General features: G+C 46.7%; 1 protein-coding gene across 8 annotated transcripts; it reads right to left on the bottom strand.

Moving 5' to 3' along the window:
* Positions 1–4345: 4345 nt before the first annotated feature.
* On the bottom strand, positions 4346–11769 carry LOC129224649 (collagen alpha-1(II) chain-like). 8 transcript variants are annotated; one of them, XM_054859135.1, is made up of 2 exons: positions 4940–11769; positions 4346–4861 (listed from the first exon to the last, which is right to left on the bottom strand). In XM_054859135.1, exons 1-2 carry the CDS (start codon positions 11742–11744, stop codon positions 4428–4430), a joined length of 7239 nt encoding a protein of 2412 aa, XP_054715110.1. In that variant the 5' UTR covers positions 11745–11769; the 3' UTR covers positions 4346–4427. The 8 variants fall into 8 exon arrangements, with proteins under 8 accessions (XP_054715110.1, XP_054715114.1, XP_054715115.1 ...); XM_054859139.1 differs by having other exon boundaries at positions 4346–4888; positions 5690–11769; XM_054859140.1 differs by having other exon boundaries at positions 4346–4888; positions 6092–11769.
* Between the last annotated feature and the right edge of the window lie 627 nt (positions 11770–12396).

Genomic DNA, 12396 nt, shown 5'->3' with positions numbered 1-12396 from the left:
GGTCTTCTTTCGTTAAATAATGCCAAGGGTATGGAGCTAATTCATACTGCAAAAATGAAATTCTGCAAATTTTCGCCCGATTTCTTGGTAAGGGGCTGTCTATAAATGATGTTACACTTTTTTTTTTCAACATTTTTGACCCCCTCCACCTAAGTCACAAAGTACTTTTCATGTGCTACTTTTCATAAACCCATTCTTATTAAAAAATGCTTGATGTCACACATCGTTTTACTCTTCCATCTTGTCACACAGTGACAATTTCTCCGACCCCCTGATGCCCCTCCCCCTGGAAGCATGACATCATCAGTAGTAATCCACAAGTACTTCTTCATTGTCAATCAAGATTGCCGAATTCATTGAGGAAAGAGGAAGTGCGCAATCCCTTCAAATCAGTTTCATGTTTGTAAATGGCAAGTGTTTCATTTTTTGCCATGAAAGTGCGTGTTTGAAATTCTGTAACTTTTGATTGGCAGAATAAAACGTAACAAAGTAGCATATCAAATCGGAGGAAATTTAAAGCACTACAGCTTTGTAGTTGACAATTTTTATGAAAACTGATCCTGGGTGGCACTAGGAGCAAATGTTTGACAAAAAGAGAGAATTTCTCCGAACATCATCGATTTTTTATAACATATACACTGAAAGTTACCGGAGATTTGACAAATATGTGTAGAAACAGTTGTATAGGAATTTTATTTAGCCTGAATTTTTATTTTGAACGCATTTTTTCCACTGTTTCCGACATATATTTAAAAAGAAAAAAAAAAAACAATTTGCTTTCCCCCTCCCTCCTAAGGTTAGCTCACCATCCAGGGTCGGGGACTTTTAGTACGTTTACTTACTAACTAACCCTAACAATATCCTGAAGTCATGAATTATCGCATATTCCTTGCAAGCTACATCCCTCTTTCGAGCACTAATTGACTGGACTAATGTGTAAGTAATTTATCATCCCCATTTCCGAGAATTTATGTGAAAATGGGCCTGAACTGGAATAAAAGATATCTATTTATCAAAAATTTTCCGAACTGGTCTGCAAATCTTTCCGTTGCTAAAGGAAAAAAACAGTGAAAATTTTATCGAAATCGGCCGGGTATTTCTAGAGTTTTGCGCGCTCACACAAACAAACGGTTTTTGGAGATTTCATTTTATAATATGTACAGATTTGTGTACATATTTAAAATATGGTTTTTTCTCATATCAGGAAAAATTGTGCGTCACTTATTCAAACCAGGGAAGAAAATGATTAGAAAGGTAACATTGACTTGGAATTTCCCATGTATGAAACATTAAAAACAGTAAGTTAATGTTAGTGAATGAAATAGAAAATGTACATTGGCTCCCAAATGTGTTCGTACCCCTTGAAATTTTGTAGTAAAAAAAAAAAAGAAAAAAGAAAAAAATGCAAAACTGAATTCGAATATGAAATCCAATTTATTTTCACACCATTCCTATGAAATTCTAAATAAGCCCAGTACAGTTTTTTTTTTGAAAATGGTTTTATTTTTAAAATTTGTCAAAAAACGAAGAGACAGAAATAATACGCCACAAAAGTCATCGTACACTGAAATATTTTCGAATACACAACTCATGGAATAAAATTATCACATGTCGTTTTTCTATTATTTTTGCATTGTGTTAACCCTCTAAAATCATTTGGATTTTAATTTTTGTTTATTTATTCCCTAATATTCAGTTTATTATTTTTAAATGACTGGTATTTGTAAAAAAACCGCAAATACCATCAGAAGTTTGATTTTTTCCCCACAGTAGCGATAAATTGGTATGAAATGTCTGTAAATTAGTTAATTTTTACCATTCTAGAATAAAGTGCTTGATAAAATTCTTGAAAGAAAAGAATCGGATAGAAAATGAGGTAAGAAAAGGTCAATCTGCAAAGTTAACAATGCGTAATTGGAGATTTACAATTAAAATAATTATGAAAATACACATTTGAGTGTTTTAAAAGTTTCTGAAGAATTGAATGAAAAATTTTATGTTTAATTTTCACCTAAAATTGTTAGCCAAGTTCTCTGATTAGTTGGATTAAATGGAACATCTTCCGGGAGAAATTTTCTTGTTCGTGCGAAAAAACAGATAGCTTACGCTTTTCGTCGAAAAATAAATGTTAAATAAACTCAAAATATTTTGGAATAATGTCTTACTTGCAGATGAAAACAAATTAAAAATTTTTGGTTAAATTTTTGTATAATTGTAAATAGAAGAAAAAAAATGAGGAATTTAATCTTAAGCACTTATTTAGATCAGTTAACCAGGACGGTGAAGGTGTTCTTGTGTGAGGGTGCATATCAGCATTAGGACTTGGGAATTCATAATTTTTTGATGAAATGATGAATCATACTATTCATTTAAATATTTCAAAAAACAATTTTAAACTATTAGCCCAAAATTTGATTATAGGAAACAACTTTGTTTCTTTATCAAGATAACGTGTTTTTTTTTTTTTTTTTTTTTTTTTTTTTTTTTTTTTTAAATCAAGATAGCGATAAGAAGAAAATGGTTTTCAACGTTTGCGTCTGGTGCCTCAAAAATTGTCCTAAAGCTTATAAAAAAATTTCTCAATCGCTAGATTTAAACTTAGTGTACCATATTTAGAGAAATCTGTATGCTAGATTACGAAAATACAGCATTGAAACGAAAAGCGAACTAGAAACAGTAAGACTCGAAGCGCGGTTAAACACTTACTCTAAAATTACACAAAAATAGAAAGGAAAAACAATGAAATCTATTTCCAAACGTTTAAAAGCTGTTGTTAATACTGCATGATAGTCTACTAAATCATAACGAAGAAAAAGTTAGGTTATTTACTAATATAAGATATTTTTTCAAAGTGTATGAAGACTTTTGTAAAATAAAGTTTCTGGCACTTTTTGACTACTGATTTCTTAAAAACCAAGTTTTATTATATTAATAAAAAGTTTCATGCACTTTTGTCAAAAATAGATCATAGATCTTATAATTAAATAATTTAGATCTTATAATAAAATTAATATTCCAAAATATTAATTTTAACCAATGAATAGGGGAGTATTTCATTGTAAATCGTTAGTGTACGAATACTTTTGGGAGCCACTGTTGTTATAGGTGAGGTGAAACAGTTTTTTTCGAAAATAATTTTTCAGAGCCCTGGCGTGGCGCTTAAACTATTTACAGCATCAAGTGTAAAACTATGATTCCTTCGTCTGGTAGAGTGTAAGAATATAGATCCCCTGCATATTAAAGTATGTGATGACACTAAATTTTATATATTTGTAAACTAGATGAAATTGAATCTTTATTTTCCTGCAAGTCAAAATTTGAAGATTAGCAAAGCTCTCATTTACCTTTGGTCAAAACTGCAGAAAGTGTTCCGAAATCAAAAAATTCACTACACGTAAAAATGTGATGCTGTTGTTCTTTCCTTTCTCAAGTTCAGTCATTTATCTGTAGTCTCAAATCAGATCTGTATCCTCAAAAAAAAAAAAAAAAAAAAAATTGAATTTTGACATCTTGAATTCAAATTATGTTTTTCGCAATCACAAGTGTGTGCATGTAGGCGTGTGTGTTTGTGTGTGGGGTATGTGTGTTTGTGTGTAGGGGTATGTGTATGTGTGTGTAGGCATGTGTGTTTGTCTACGTGCTGGCATAAGTGTGTGGGTAGTTGTGCATATGAATGTGTGTATGTGTGTGTGTGTGTGGGGGGGGGTATGTGTATGTGTGTAGGCATATGTGTTTGTGTCAGTGTGCAGGCATGAATGTGTGGGTAGTTGTGTGTATGTGTGTGTGCGTGCGTGTGTGTGTAGTTGTGTATGTATGCGCGTGTGTGTAGGACATGGATGCAAACTGGAGACTGCTTTCGCTACAGGAGCAGCATCGTGAGGAGCCGGTCGACGGTGACAGGGTGCGGAGGGTGGCGGTGGGAAAATAAAAAGATAGGACATCCAAACAGTCAAATGAGAACAATAAGCAATCGTGATTGCTCAAAAAAAGAAAAAAAAAACAGGTATTCTACCACCATAAAAAAATGAATATATTTGTTCCAAAAAGAACTATATAAAATTTAACATAATCAACACTGGTTGGCTATACTTTTGACTAATTTGATTCATAAATCTACAAGTACTTTACAACGCAAGTAATTTCATAGCTCAAAGCATGCAATAACGTGTTCAATAGTTCGACAAATCTGGTATACTTGAAAGATAACAAATATATGAGAGTTACTTGTGGTGCAAAAATTGTGTGTGCGTTAAATTTCAAAGGAAAAAAAATAATGCAAATGACAATTATGAATGATATAGCGTTAAACGTTGCAATCAAAAACAAAAATAAACGTTCATAACAGTTTAATTGAAACTTTTTGTATTTATTAACATTTAAAAAACAAAGTGTTCAGAGCATTACAATGCGAATGTATATTAAAATGTTTAAAGTGCTTGAGCAATAGCACTGCTAACTAATCCCGCATATTGTTGGGAAGAAGAAACATCAACTGGTCCGACGCGAGCGGAACCAAGCAGTGCAACAAGAGCAGAAACAACTTCGAGAAGTACCTGCGTTAATAATTCACATCCTGACAAACCAGGGTTAGAAGCACTAACCGATGAGGAGAGGCTTGAAATAACGCTAGAGAGAGAACCAACACTTGGGGCACCAGCGGAAGCAAGGGAAGAAACAGCCGAAGCTACTCTGGAAGTAGAGGCTGGAGAATTTAGTCGAGAAACGGAAGAAGCAGCGGCTGCTGAAGCAGATGCAACTGGTCCGTAACCTCTGGGTCCTTGTTGTCCAGGGACTTGTGGACCTGGTCCGTAACCTCCTGCTGCTGCAGCGGCTGCGGCTGCGGAGCCTGGTCCATAACCACCTGGTCCTTGTTGTACTGGTCCAGAACCTGCAGCTGCTGCTGCTGCAGCTGCGGCTGCTGAGCTTGGTCCATAACCACCTGGTCCTTGTTGTCCTGGGCCTTGTGGTCCAGGTCCTAAACCTGCTGCTGCTGCTGCTGCACCTGGTCCATAACCTCCTGGTCCTTGTCGTCCTGGGCCTTGTTGTCCTGGTCCATAACCTGCAGCTGCTGCTGCTGCTCCTGCACCTGGTCCATAACCTCCTGGTCCTTGTTGTCCTGGGCCTTGTTGTCCTGGTCCATAACCTGCAGCTGCAGCTGCTGCTGCTGCTGATCCTGGTCCGTAACCTACTGGTCCTTGTCCAGGTCCAGAACCTTCCGCTGCTGCTGCTGCTGCACCTGGTCCATAACCTCCTGGGCCTTGTCGTCCTGGGCCTTGTTGTCCTGGTCCAGAACCTGCAGCTGCAGCTGCTGCTGCCGCTGAGATTGGTCCGTAAACTCCTGGTCCTTGTTGTCCTGGTCCAGAACCTGCTGCTGCTGATGCTGCTGCACCTGGTCCATAACCTCCTGGGCCTTGTCGTCCTGGGCCTTGTTGTCCTGGTCCAGAACCTGCAGCTGCAGCTGCTGCTGCCGCTGAGCCCGGTCCGTAAAATCCTGGCCCTTGTTGTCCAGGGCCTTGTTGTCCTGGTCCTGAACCTGCTGCTGCTGCTGCTGCTGCTGCACCTGGTCCATAACCTCCTGGTCCTTGTGGTCCTGGACCCTGTTGTCCTGGTCCAGAACCTGCAGTTGCAGCTGCTGCTGCTGCTGATCCTGGTCCGTAACCCACTGGTACTTGTTGTCCTGGTCCAGAACCTGCTGCTGCTGCTGCTGCTGCACCTGGTCCATAACCTCCTGGGCCTTGTCGTCCTGGGCCTTGTTGTCCTGGTCCAGAACCTGCAGCTGCAGCTGCTGCTGCCGCTGAGCCTGGTCCGTAAACTCCTGGTCCTTGTTGTCCTGGTCCAGAACCTGCTGCTGCTGCTGCTGCTGCACCTGGTCCATAACCTCCTGGGCCTTGTCGTCCTGGGCCTTGTTGTCCTGGTCCAGAACCTGCAGCTGCTGCTGCTGCTGCCGCTGAAACTGGTGCGTAAAATCCTGGTCCTTGTTGTCCAGGGCCTTGTTGTCCTGGTCCTGAACCTGCTGCTGCTGCTGCTGCTGCACCTGGTCCATAAACTCCTGGTCCTTGTGGTCCTGGACCCTGTTGTCCTGGTCCAGAACCTGCAGCTGCAGCTGCTGATGCTGCTGATCCTGGTCCGTAACCTACTGGTACTTGTTGTCCTGGTCCAGAACCTGCTGCTGCTGCACCTGCTCCATAACCTCCTGGGCCTTGTCGTCCTGGGCCTTGTTGTCCTGGTCCAGAACCTGCAGCTGCAGCTGCTGCTGCCGCTGAGCCTGGTCCGTAAACTCCTGGTCCTTGTTGTCCAGGGACTTGTTGTCCTGGTCCTGAACCTGCTGCTGCTGCTGCTACTGCTGCTGCACCTGGTCCATAACCTCCTGGTCCTTGTGGTCCTGGACCTTGTTGTCCTGGTCCAGAACCTGCAGCTGCAGCTGCTGCTGCTGCTGATCCTGGTCCGTAACCTACTGGTCCTTGTTGTCCTGGTCCAGAACCTGCTGCTGCTGCTGCTGCTGCGCCTGGTCCATAACCTGCTGGGCCTTGTCGTCCTGGGCCTTGTTGTCCTGGTCCAGAACCTGCAGCTGCAGCTGCTGCTGCCGCTGAGCCTGGTCCGTAAACTCCTGGTCCTTGTTGTCCAGGGCCTTGTTGTCCTGGTCCTGAACCTACAGCTGCAGCTGCTGCTGCTGCTGAGCCTGGTCCATAACCACCTGGTCCTTGTCCTGGGCCTTGTTGTCCTGGTCCAGAACCTGCTGCTGCTGCTGCTGCCCCTGGTCCATAACCTCCTGGTCCTTGTTGTCCTGGTCCATATCCTGCTACTGCTGCTGCTGAGCCAGGTCCATAACCTCCTGGGCCTTGTTGTCCGGGTCCAGAGCCTGCTGCCGCAGCTACTGCTGCTGCTGAGCCTGGCCCATAACCACCTGTTCCTTGTTGTAATGATCCTTGTTGTCCTGGTCCAGAACCTGCTGCTGCTGCTGCTGAGCCAGGTCCATAGCCTCCTGGGCCTTGTTGTCCTTGTCCTGAACCTGCTGCGGCAGCTGTTGCTGATCCTGGTCCGTAACCTCCAGGTCCTTGCTGTCCTGGGCCTTGTGGACCTGGTCCGTAGCCTCCTACTGCTGCGGCAGCTGCGGCTGTTGAGCCTGGTCCATAACCTCCTGGTCCTTGTTGTCTTGGACCTAAACCTGCAGCTGCAGCTGCTGCTGCTGAATCTGAACCATAACCTCCTGGTCCTTGTGGTCCTGGGCCTTGTTGACCTGGCCCAGAACCTGCTGCTGCTGCTGCTGAGCCTGGTCCATAACCTCGTGGTCCTTGTTGTATTGGGCCTTGTGGACCTGGTCCGTAGCGTCCTTCTGCAGCGGCAGCTGCTGCTGCTGAGCCTGGTCCATAAACACCTGGTCCTTGTTGTCCTGGTCCTGAACCTGCAGCTGCAGCTGCTGAACCTGGACCAAAACCTCCTGGTCCTTGTTGTGCTGGGCCTTGTGGACCTGGTCCGTAGCCTCCTGCTGCTGCGGCAGCTGCGGCTGGTGAGCCTGGTCCATAACCTCCTGGTCCTTGTTGTGATGGGCCTTGTTGTCCCGGTCCATAACCTGCTGCTGCTGCGCCTATTCCGTAACCTCCTGCTCCTTGTTGTGTTAGGTCTTGTGGACCTGGTCCGTAGCCTCCTGCTGCTGCGGCAGCTGCGAGCGCTGAACCTGGACCATAACCTCCTGGTCCTTGTGGTCCTGAGCCTTGTTCACCTGGTACAGAACCTGCTGCTGCTGCTGAGCCTGGTCCATAACCTCCTGATCCTTGTTGTGATGGGCCTTGTTGTCCTGGTCCAGAACCTGCTGCTGCTGCTGATGCTGAGCCTGGTCCATAACCTCCTGGTCCTTGTTGTCCTGGTCTTGAACCTGCAGCTGCAGCTGCTACTGCTGCTGAACCTGGACCATAACCTCCTGGTCCTTGTTGTCCTGGGCCTTGTTGACCTGGTCCGTAACCAGATGCTGCTGCAGCAGCAGCGGCAGCGGCGCCGGGTCCATAACCACCCGGTCCTTGTTGTCCTAGGCCTTGTGGACCTGGTCCGTAGCCTCCTGCTGCTGCGGCAGCTGAGCCTGGTCCATAACCACCTGGTCCTTGCTGTGCTGGGCCTTGTTGTCCCGGTCCGGAACCTGCTGCTGCTGCTGCTGCTGATTCTGGTCCATAACCACCTGGCCCTTGTTGTCCTGGGCCTTGTTGTCCCGGTCCTGAACCTGGTGCTACTGCTGCTGCTGCTGCTGAACCTGGTGCATAACCTCCTGGTCCTTGTTGTCGTGGGCCTTGTTGTCCTGGTCCAGAACCTGCAGCTGCTGCTGAACCTGGTCCATAACCACCTGGTCTTTGTTGTCCTGGACCTGGTCCATAACCACCTGGTCCACTCAATGAGATTGACACAGATGATGCTCCTGGTCCATAACTTGGTCCTTGGGATCCTTGGGGTCCTTGAGCAACTGGTACTTGTGGTCCCGGTCCTTGTGGTTCTTGTGGTCGTGGTCCTTGTGGTCCTTGAGTTCCTGGTACACTTGGTCCAACCAGTGAAATTGATACAGATGATGGTCCTGGTCCATAACTTAGTCCTTGTGGACCTTGTGGGCCTGGTCCTTGTGGTCCTTGGGGTCCTGGTCCTTGTAGTCTTTGAGGTCCTGGTCCTTGTGGCCTTTGGGGTCCTGGTCCTTGTGGTCCTGGTCCACTAGGGCCAACCAGTGAGATTGACACAGATGATGGTCCTGGGCCATAACTTGGTCCTTGTGGCCCTTGTGGGCCTGGTCCTTGTGGTCCTTGAGGTCCTGGTCCTCGTTGTCCTTGAGGTCCTGGTCGTTGTCCTGGTCCTTGTGGTCCTGGTCCACTAGGGCCAACCAGTGAGAATGACACAGATGATGGTCCTGGCCCATAACTTGGTCCTTGTGGCCCTTGTGGGCCTGGTCCTTCTGGTCCTTGGGATCCTGGTCCTTGTGGTCCTTGAGGTCCTGGTCCTTGTGGCCTTTGGGGTCCTGGTCCTTGTGGTCCTGGTCCACTAGGACCAATCATTGAGATTGACACAGATGATGGTCCTGGTCCATAACTTGGTCCTTGTGGCCCTTGTGGGCCTGGTCCTTGTGGTCCTTGGAATCCTGGTCCTTGTGGTACTTGAGGTCCTGGTCCTTGTGGCCTTTGGGGTCCTGGTTCTTGTGGTCCTGGTCCACTAGGGCCAACCAGTGAGATTGACACAGATGATGGTCCTGGTCCATAACTTGGTCCTTGTGGCCCTTGTGGGCCTGGTCCTTGTGGTCCTTGAGGTCCTGGTCCTTGTTGTCCTTGAGTTCCTGGTCCTTGTTGTCCTGGTCCTTGTGGTCCTGGTCCACTAGGGCCAACCAGTGAGAATGACACAGATGATGGTCCTGGCCCATAACTTGGTCCTTGTGGTCCTTGTGGTCCTTGGGATCCTGGTCCTTGTGGTCCTTGAGGTCCTGGTCCTTGTGGCCTTTGGGGTCCTGGTCCTTGTGGTCCTGGTCCACTAGGACCAACCACTGAGATTGACACAGATGATGGTCCTGGCCCATAACTTGGTCCTTGTGGCCCTTGTGGGCCTGGTCCTTGTGGTCCTTGGAATCCTGGTCCTTGTGGTCCCTGAGGTCCTGGTCCTTGTGGCCTTTGGAGTCCTGGTTCTTGTGGTCCTGGTCCACTAGGGCCAACCAGTGAGATTGATACAGATGATGGTCCTGGTCCATAACTTGGTCCTTGTGGCCCTTGTGGGCCTGGTCCTTGTGGTCCTTGAGGTCCTGGTCCTTGTTGCCCTTGAGGTCCTGGGCCTTGTTGTCCTGGTCCTTGTGGTCCTGGTCCACTAGGACCAACCATTGAGATTGACACAGATGATGGTCCTGGCCCATAACTTGGTCCTTGTGGCCCTTGTGGGCCTGGTCCTTGTGGTCCTTGGAATCCTGGTCCTTGTGGTCCCTGAGGTCCTGGTCCTTGTGGCCTTTGGGGTCCTGGTTCTTGTGGTCCTGGTCCACTAGGGCCAACCAGTGAGATTGACACAGATGATGGTCCTGGTCCATAACTTGGTCCTTGTGGCCCTTTTGGGCCTGGTCCTTGTGGTCCTTGAGGTCCTGGTCCTTGTTGCCCTTGAGGTCCTGGGCCTTGTTGTCCTGGTCCTTGTGGTCCTGGTCCACTAGGGCCAACCAGTGAAAATGACACAGATGATGGTCCTGGCCCATAACTTGTTCCTTGTGGCCCTTGTGGGCCTGGTCCTTGTGGTCCTTGGTATCCTAGTCCTTCTGGTTCTTGAGGTCCTGGTCCTTGTGGCCTTTGGGGTCCTGGTCCTTGTGGTCCTGGTCCACTAGAACCAACCATTGAGATTGACACAGATGATGGTCCTGGCCCATAACTTGGTCCTTGTGGCCCTTGTGGGCCTGATCCTTGTGGTCCTCGGGGTCCTGGTCCTTGTGGTCCTTGAGGTCCTGGTCCTTGTTGTCCTGGTCTTTGTGGTCCTTGTGGTCCTGGCCCACTTGTGCCAACCAGGGAGATTGACGCAGATGATGGTCCTGGTCCATAACTTGGTCCTTGTGGCCCTTGTGGACCTGGTCCTTGTGGCCCTTGTGGTCCTGGTCTTTGTGGAGCTTGAGGTCCTGGTCCTTGTGGTGCTTGTGGTCCTGGTCCGCTTGGTCCAATCAGTGAGATTGACACAGATGATGGTCCTGGCCCATAACTTGGTCCTTGTGGCCGTTGTGGGCCTGGTCCTTGTAGCCCTTGTGGTCCTGGTCCTTGTGGCGCTTGAGGTCCTGGTCCTTGTGGTCCTGGTTCTTGTGGTCCAGGTCCTTGTGGTCCTGGTCCGCTTGGTCCAACCAGTGAGATTAAAACAGATGATGATCCTGGTCCATAACTTGGCCCTTGTGGACCTTGTGGGCCTGGTCCTTGTGGTCCTTGGGGTCCTGGTCCTTGTGGTCCTTGAGGTCCTGGTCCTTGTTGTTCTGGTCCTTGTGGTCCTGGCCCACTTGGTCCAACCAGGGAGATTGACACAGATGATGGTCCTGGTCCGTAACTTGGTCCTTGTGGTCCTTGTGGGCCTGGTCCTTGTAGCCCTTGTGGTCCTGGTCCTTGTGGTACTTGTGGTCCTGGTCCTTGTGGCGCTTGAGGTCCTGGTCCTTGTGGTCCTGGTCCGCTTGGTGCAACCAGTGAGATTGAAACAGATGATGGTCCTGGTCCATAACTTGGACCTTGTGGGCCTTGAGGTCCTGGTCCATATGAGCCTTGAGGTCCAGGTCCGTATCCTCCGGCTGATGCTGATGTGGAAGCTCCTCCGATTTCATTGGCATTTGCTTGAGCGAACATGATAATCAGCTGTCTAATTTCATTTATAAATTGATTGTCAACAACCCCAATGGTTTGCAAAAATGCTTGAGCAAGAGATTCGGCAATGGCATTGGTCTTTGCGTCGATTCCTAGACCTCCTGCTTCAGCCACAGCGATCTCTGCGACGGAAGAAGCAAAAGCCATGTTCAATGCTTGAAGCTTGGATTTTGAGCTCTTGTTGGATCTTGCCATCTTGTCCATTGCAGACATGACAGTCTCAGCAATTGAAGCCATATCTTCCAACTCACTGGCTAAGAAGGCTCCCTTAGTTGATACAGTTCCAAGAAACGCTCCAATGAAACTTTCTGCTATTGACGGGTTTGACCATGGACTGATGCTTTGCCCCAGAGCAGGAATGCCCTGAGAGCAGAAAAACAGAGCCAGCAAAGGTAACGCAAGTCTTGCAGACCAACCCATGATGCTTCTTTTGGGATAATCCCAACTGATTGATTTTACACACCAAAAGTTCCCTATATATACTGGAAAATTTCGTGCAGATCAGCAGGTTAGTCAATATCTTGTTCAAGATTTCTTGCGTCACACTAAGTCGCACAGCTATTTATATACATAATGCGTGAGGCTTCCATTAACTGGAATTGGTTTGATGAATATTGACTAGGTTCGGACACACCTGTTTTCGGACCCACCTGTTCAAAGGCACGTTTTAAGCAATTTTTCCTCCTCTCGCCACAGTTACACATAATCAACATTCATCTTCAACTTAAACAAAAAATTTTAAGTTTTTGTTTCTTTTCATTTACTGAATCATGAAATAAAACTTTGTGCAACGAGATTTGATTAATCATATTACTTTACCGCTACCTATTACTGGTTTATCGCTACATGTGATAGTGAAACAGTGTAGTTTCTAAGAACACTTCATCTACTGAAAGCTCTGGGTTAAACAGTATTTCCTCTGTCTTAAAAGTATGCTGCGTTGCATGTAATCTTAAGTTAATCTTATATTGTGACTGGAAAGGGGAACGGTAGGGAAAAAAACTGAAATTTCGGAGGAAAAGCGTTTTTTTTTTTTTTTTTTTTTTTAAATTATTCGTGGTGGTTTACTTTC

The sequence above is a fragment of the Uloborus diversus genome, chromosome 6 (assembly GCF_026930045.1).
Source record: "Uloborus diversus isolate 005 chromosome 6, Udiv.v.3.1, whole genome shotgun sequence".
NCBI lineage: Eukaryota > Metazoa > Arthropoda > Arachnida > Araneae > Uloboridae > Uloborus > Uloborus diversus.
The sequence above is the reverse complement of the archived record's forward strand: the minus strand, read 5'-3'. Positions and strand labels throughout refer to the sequence as shown.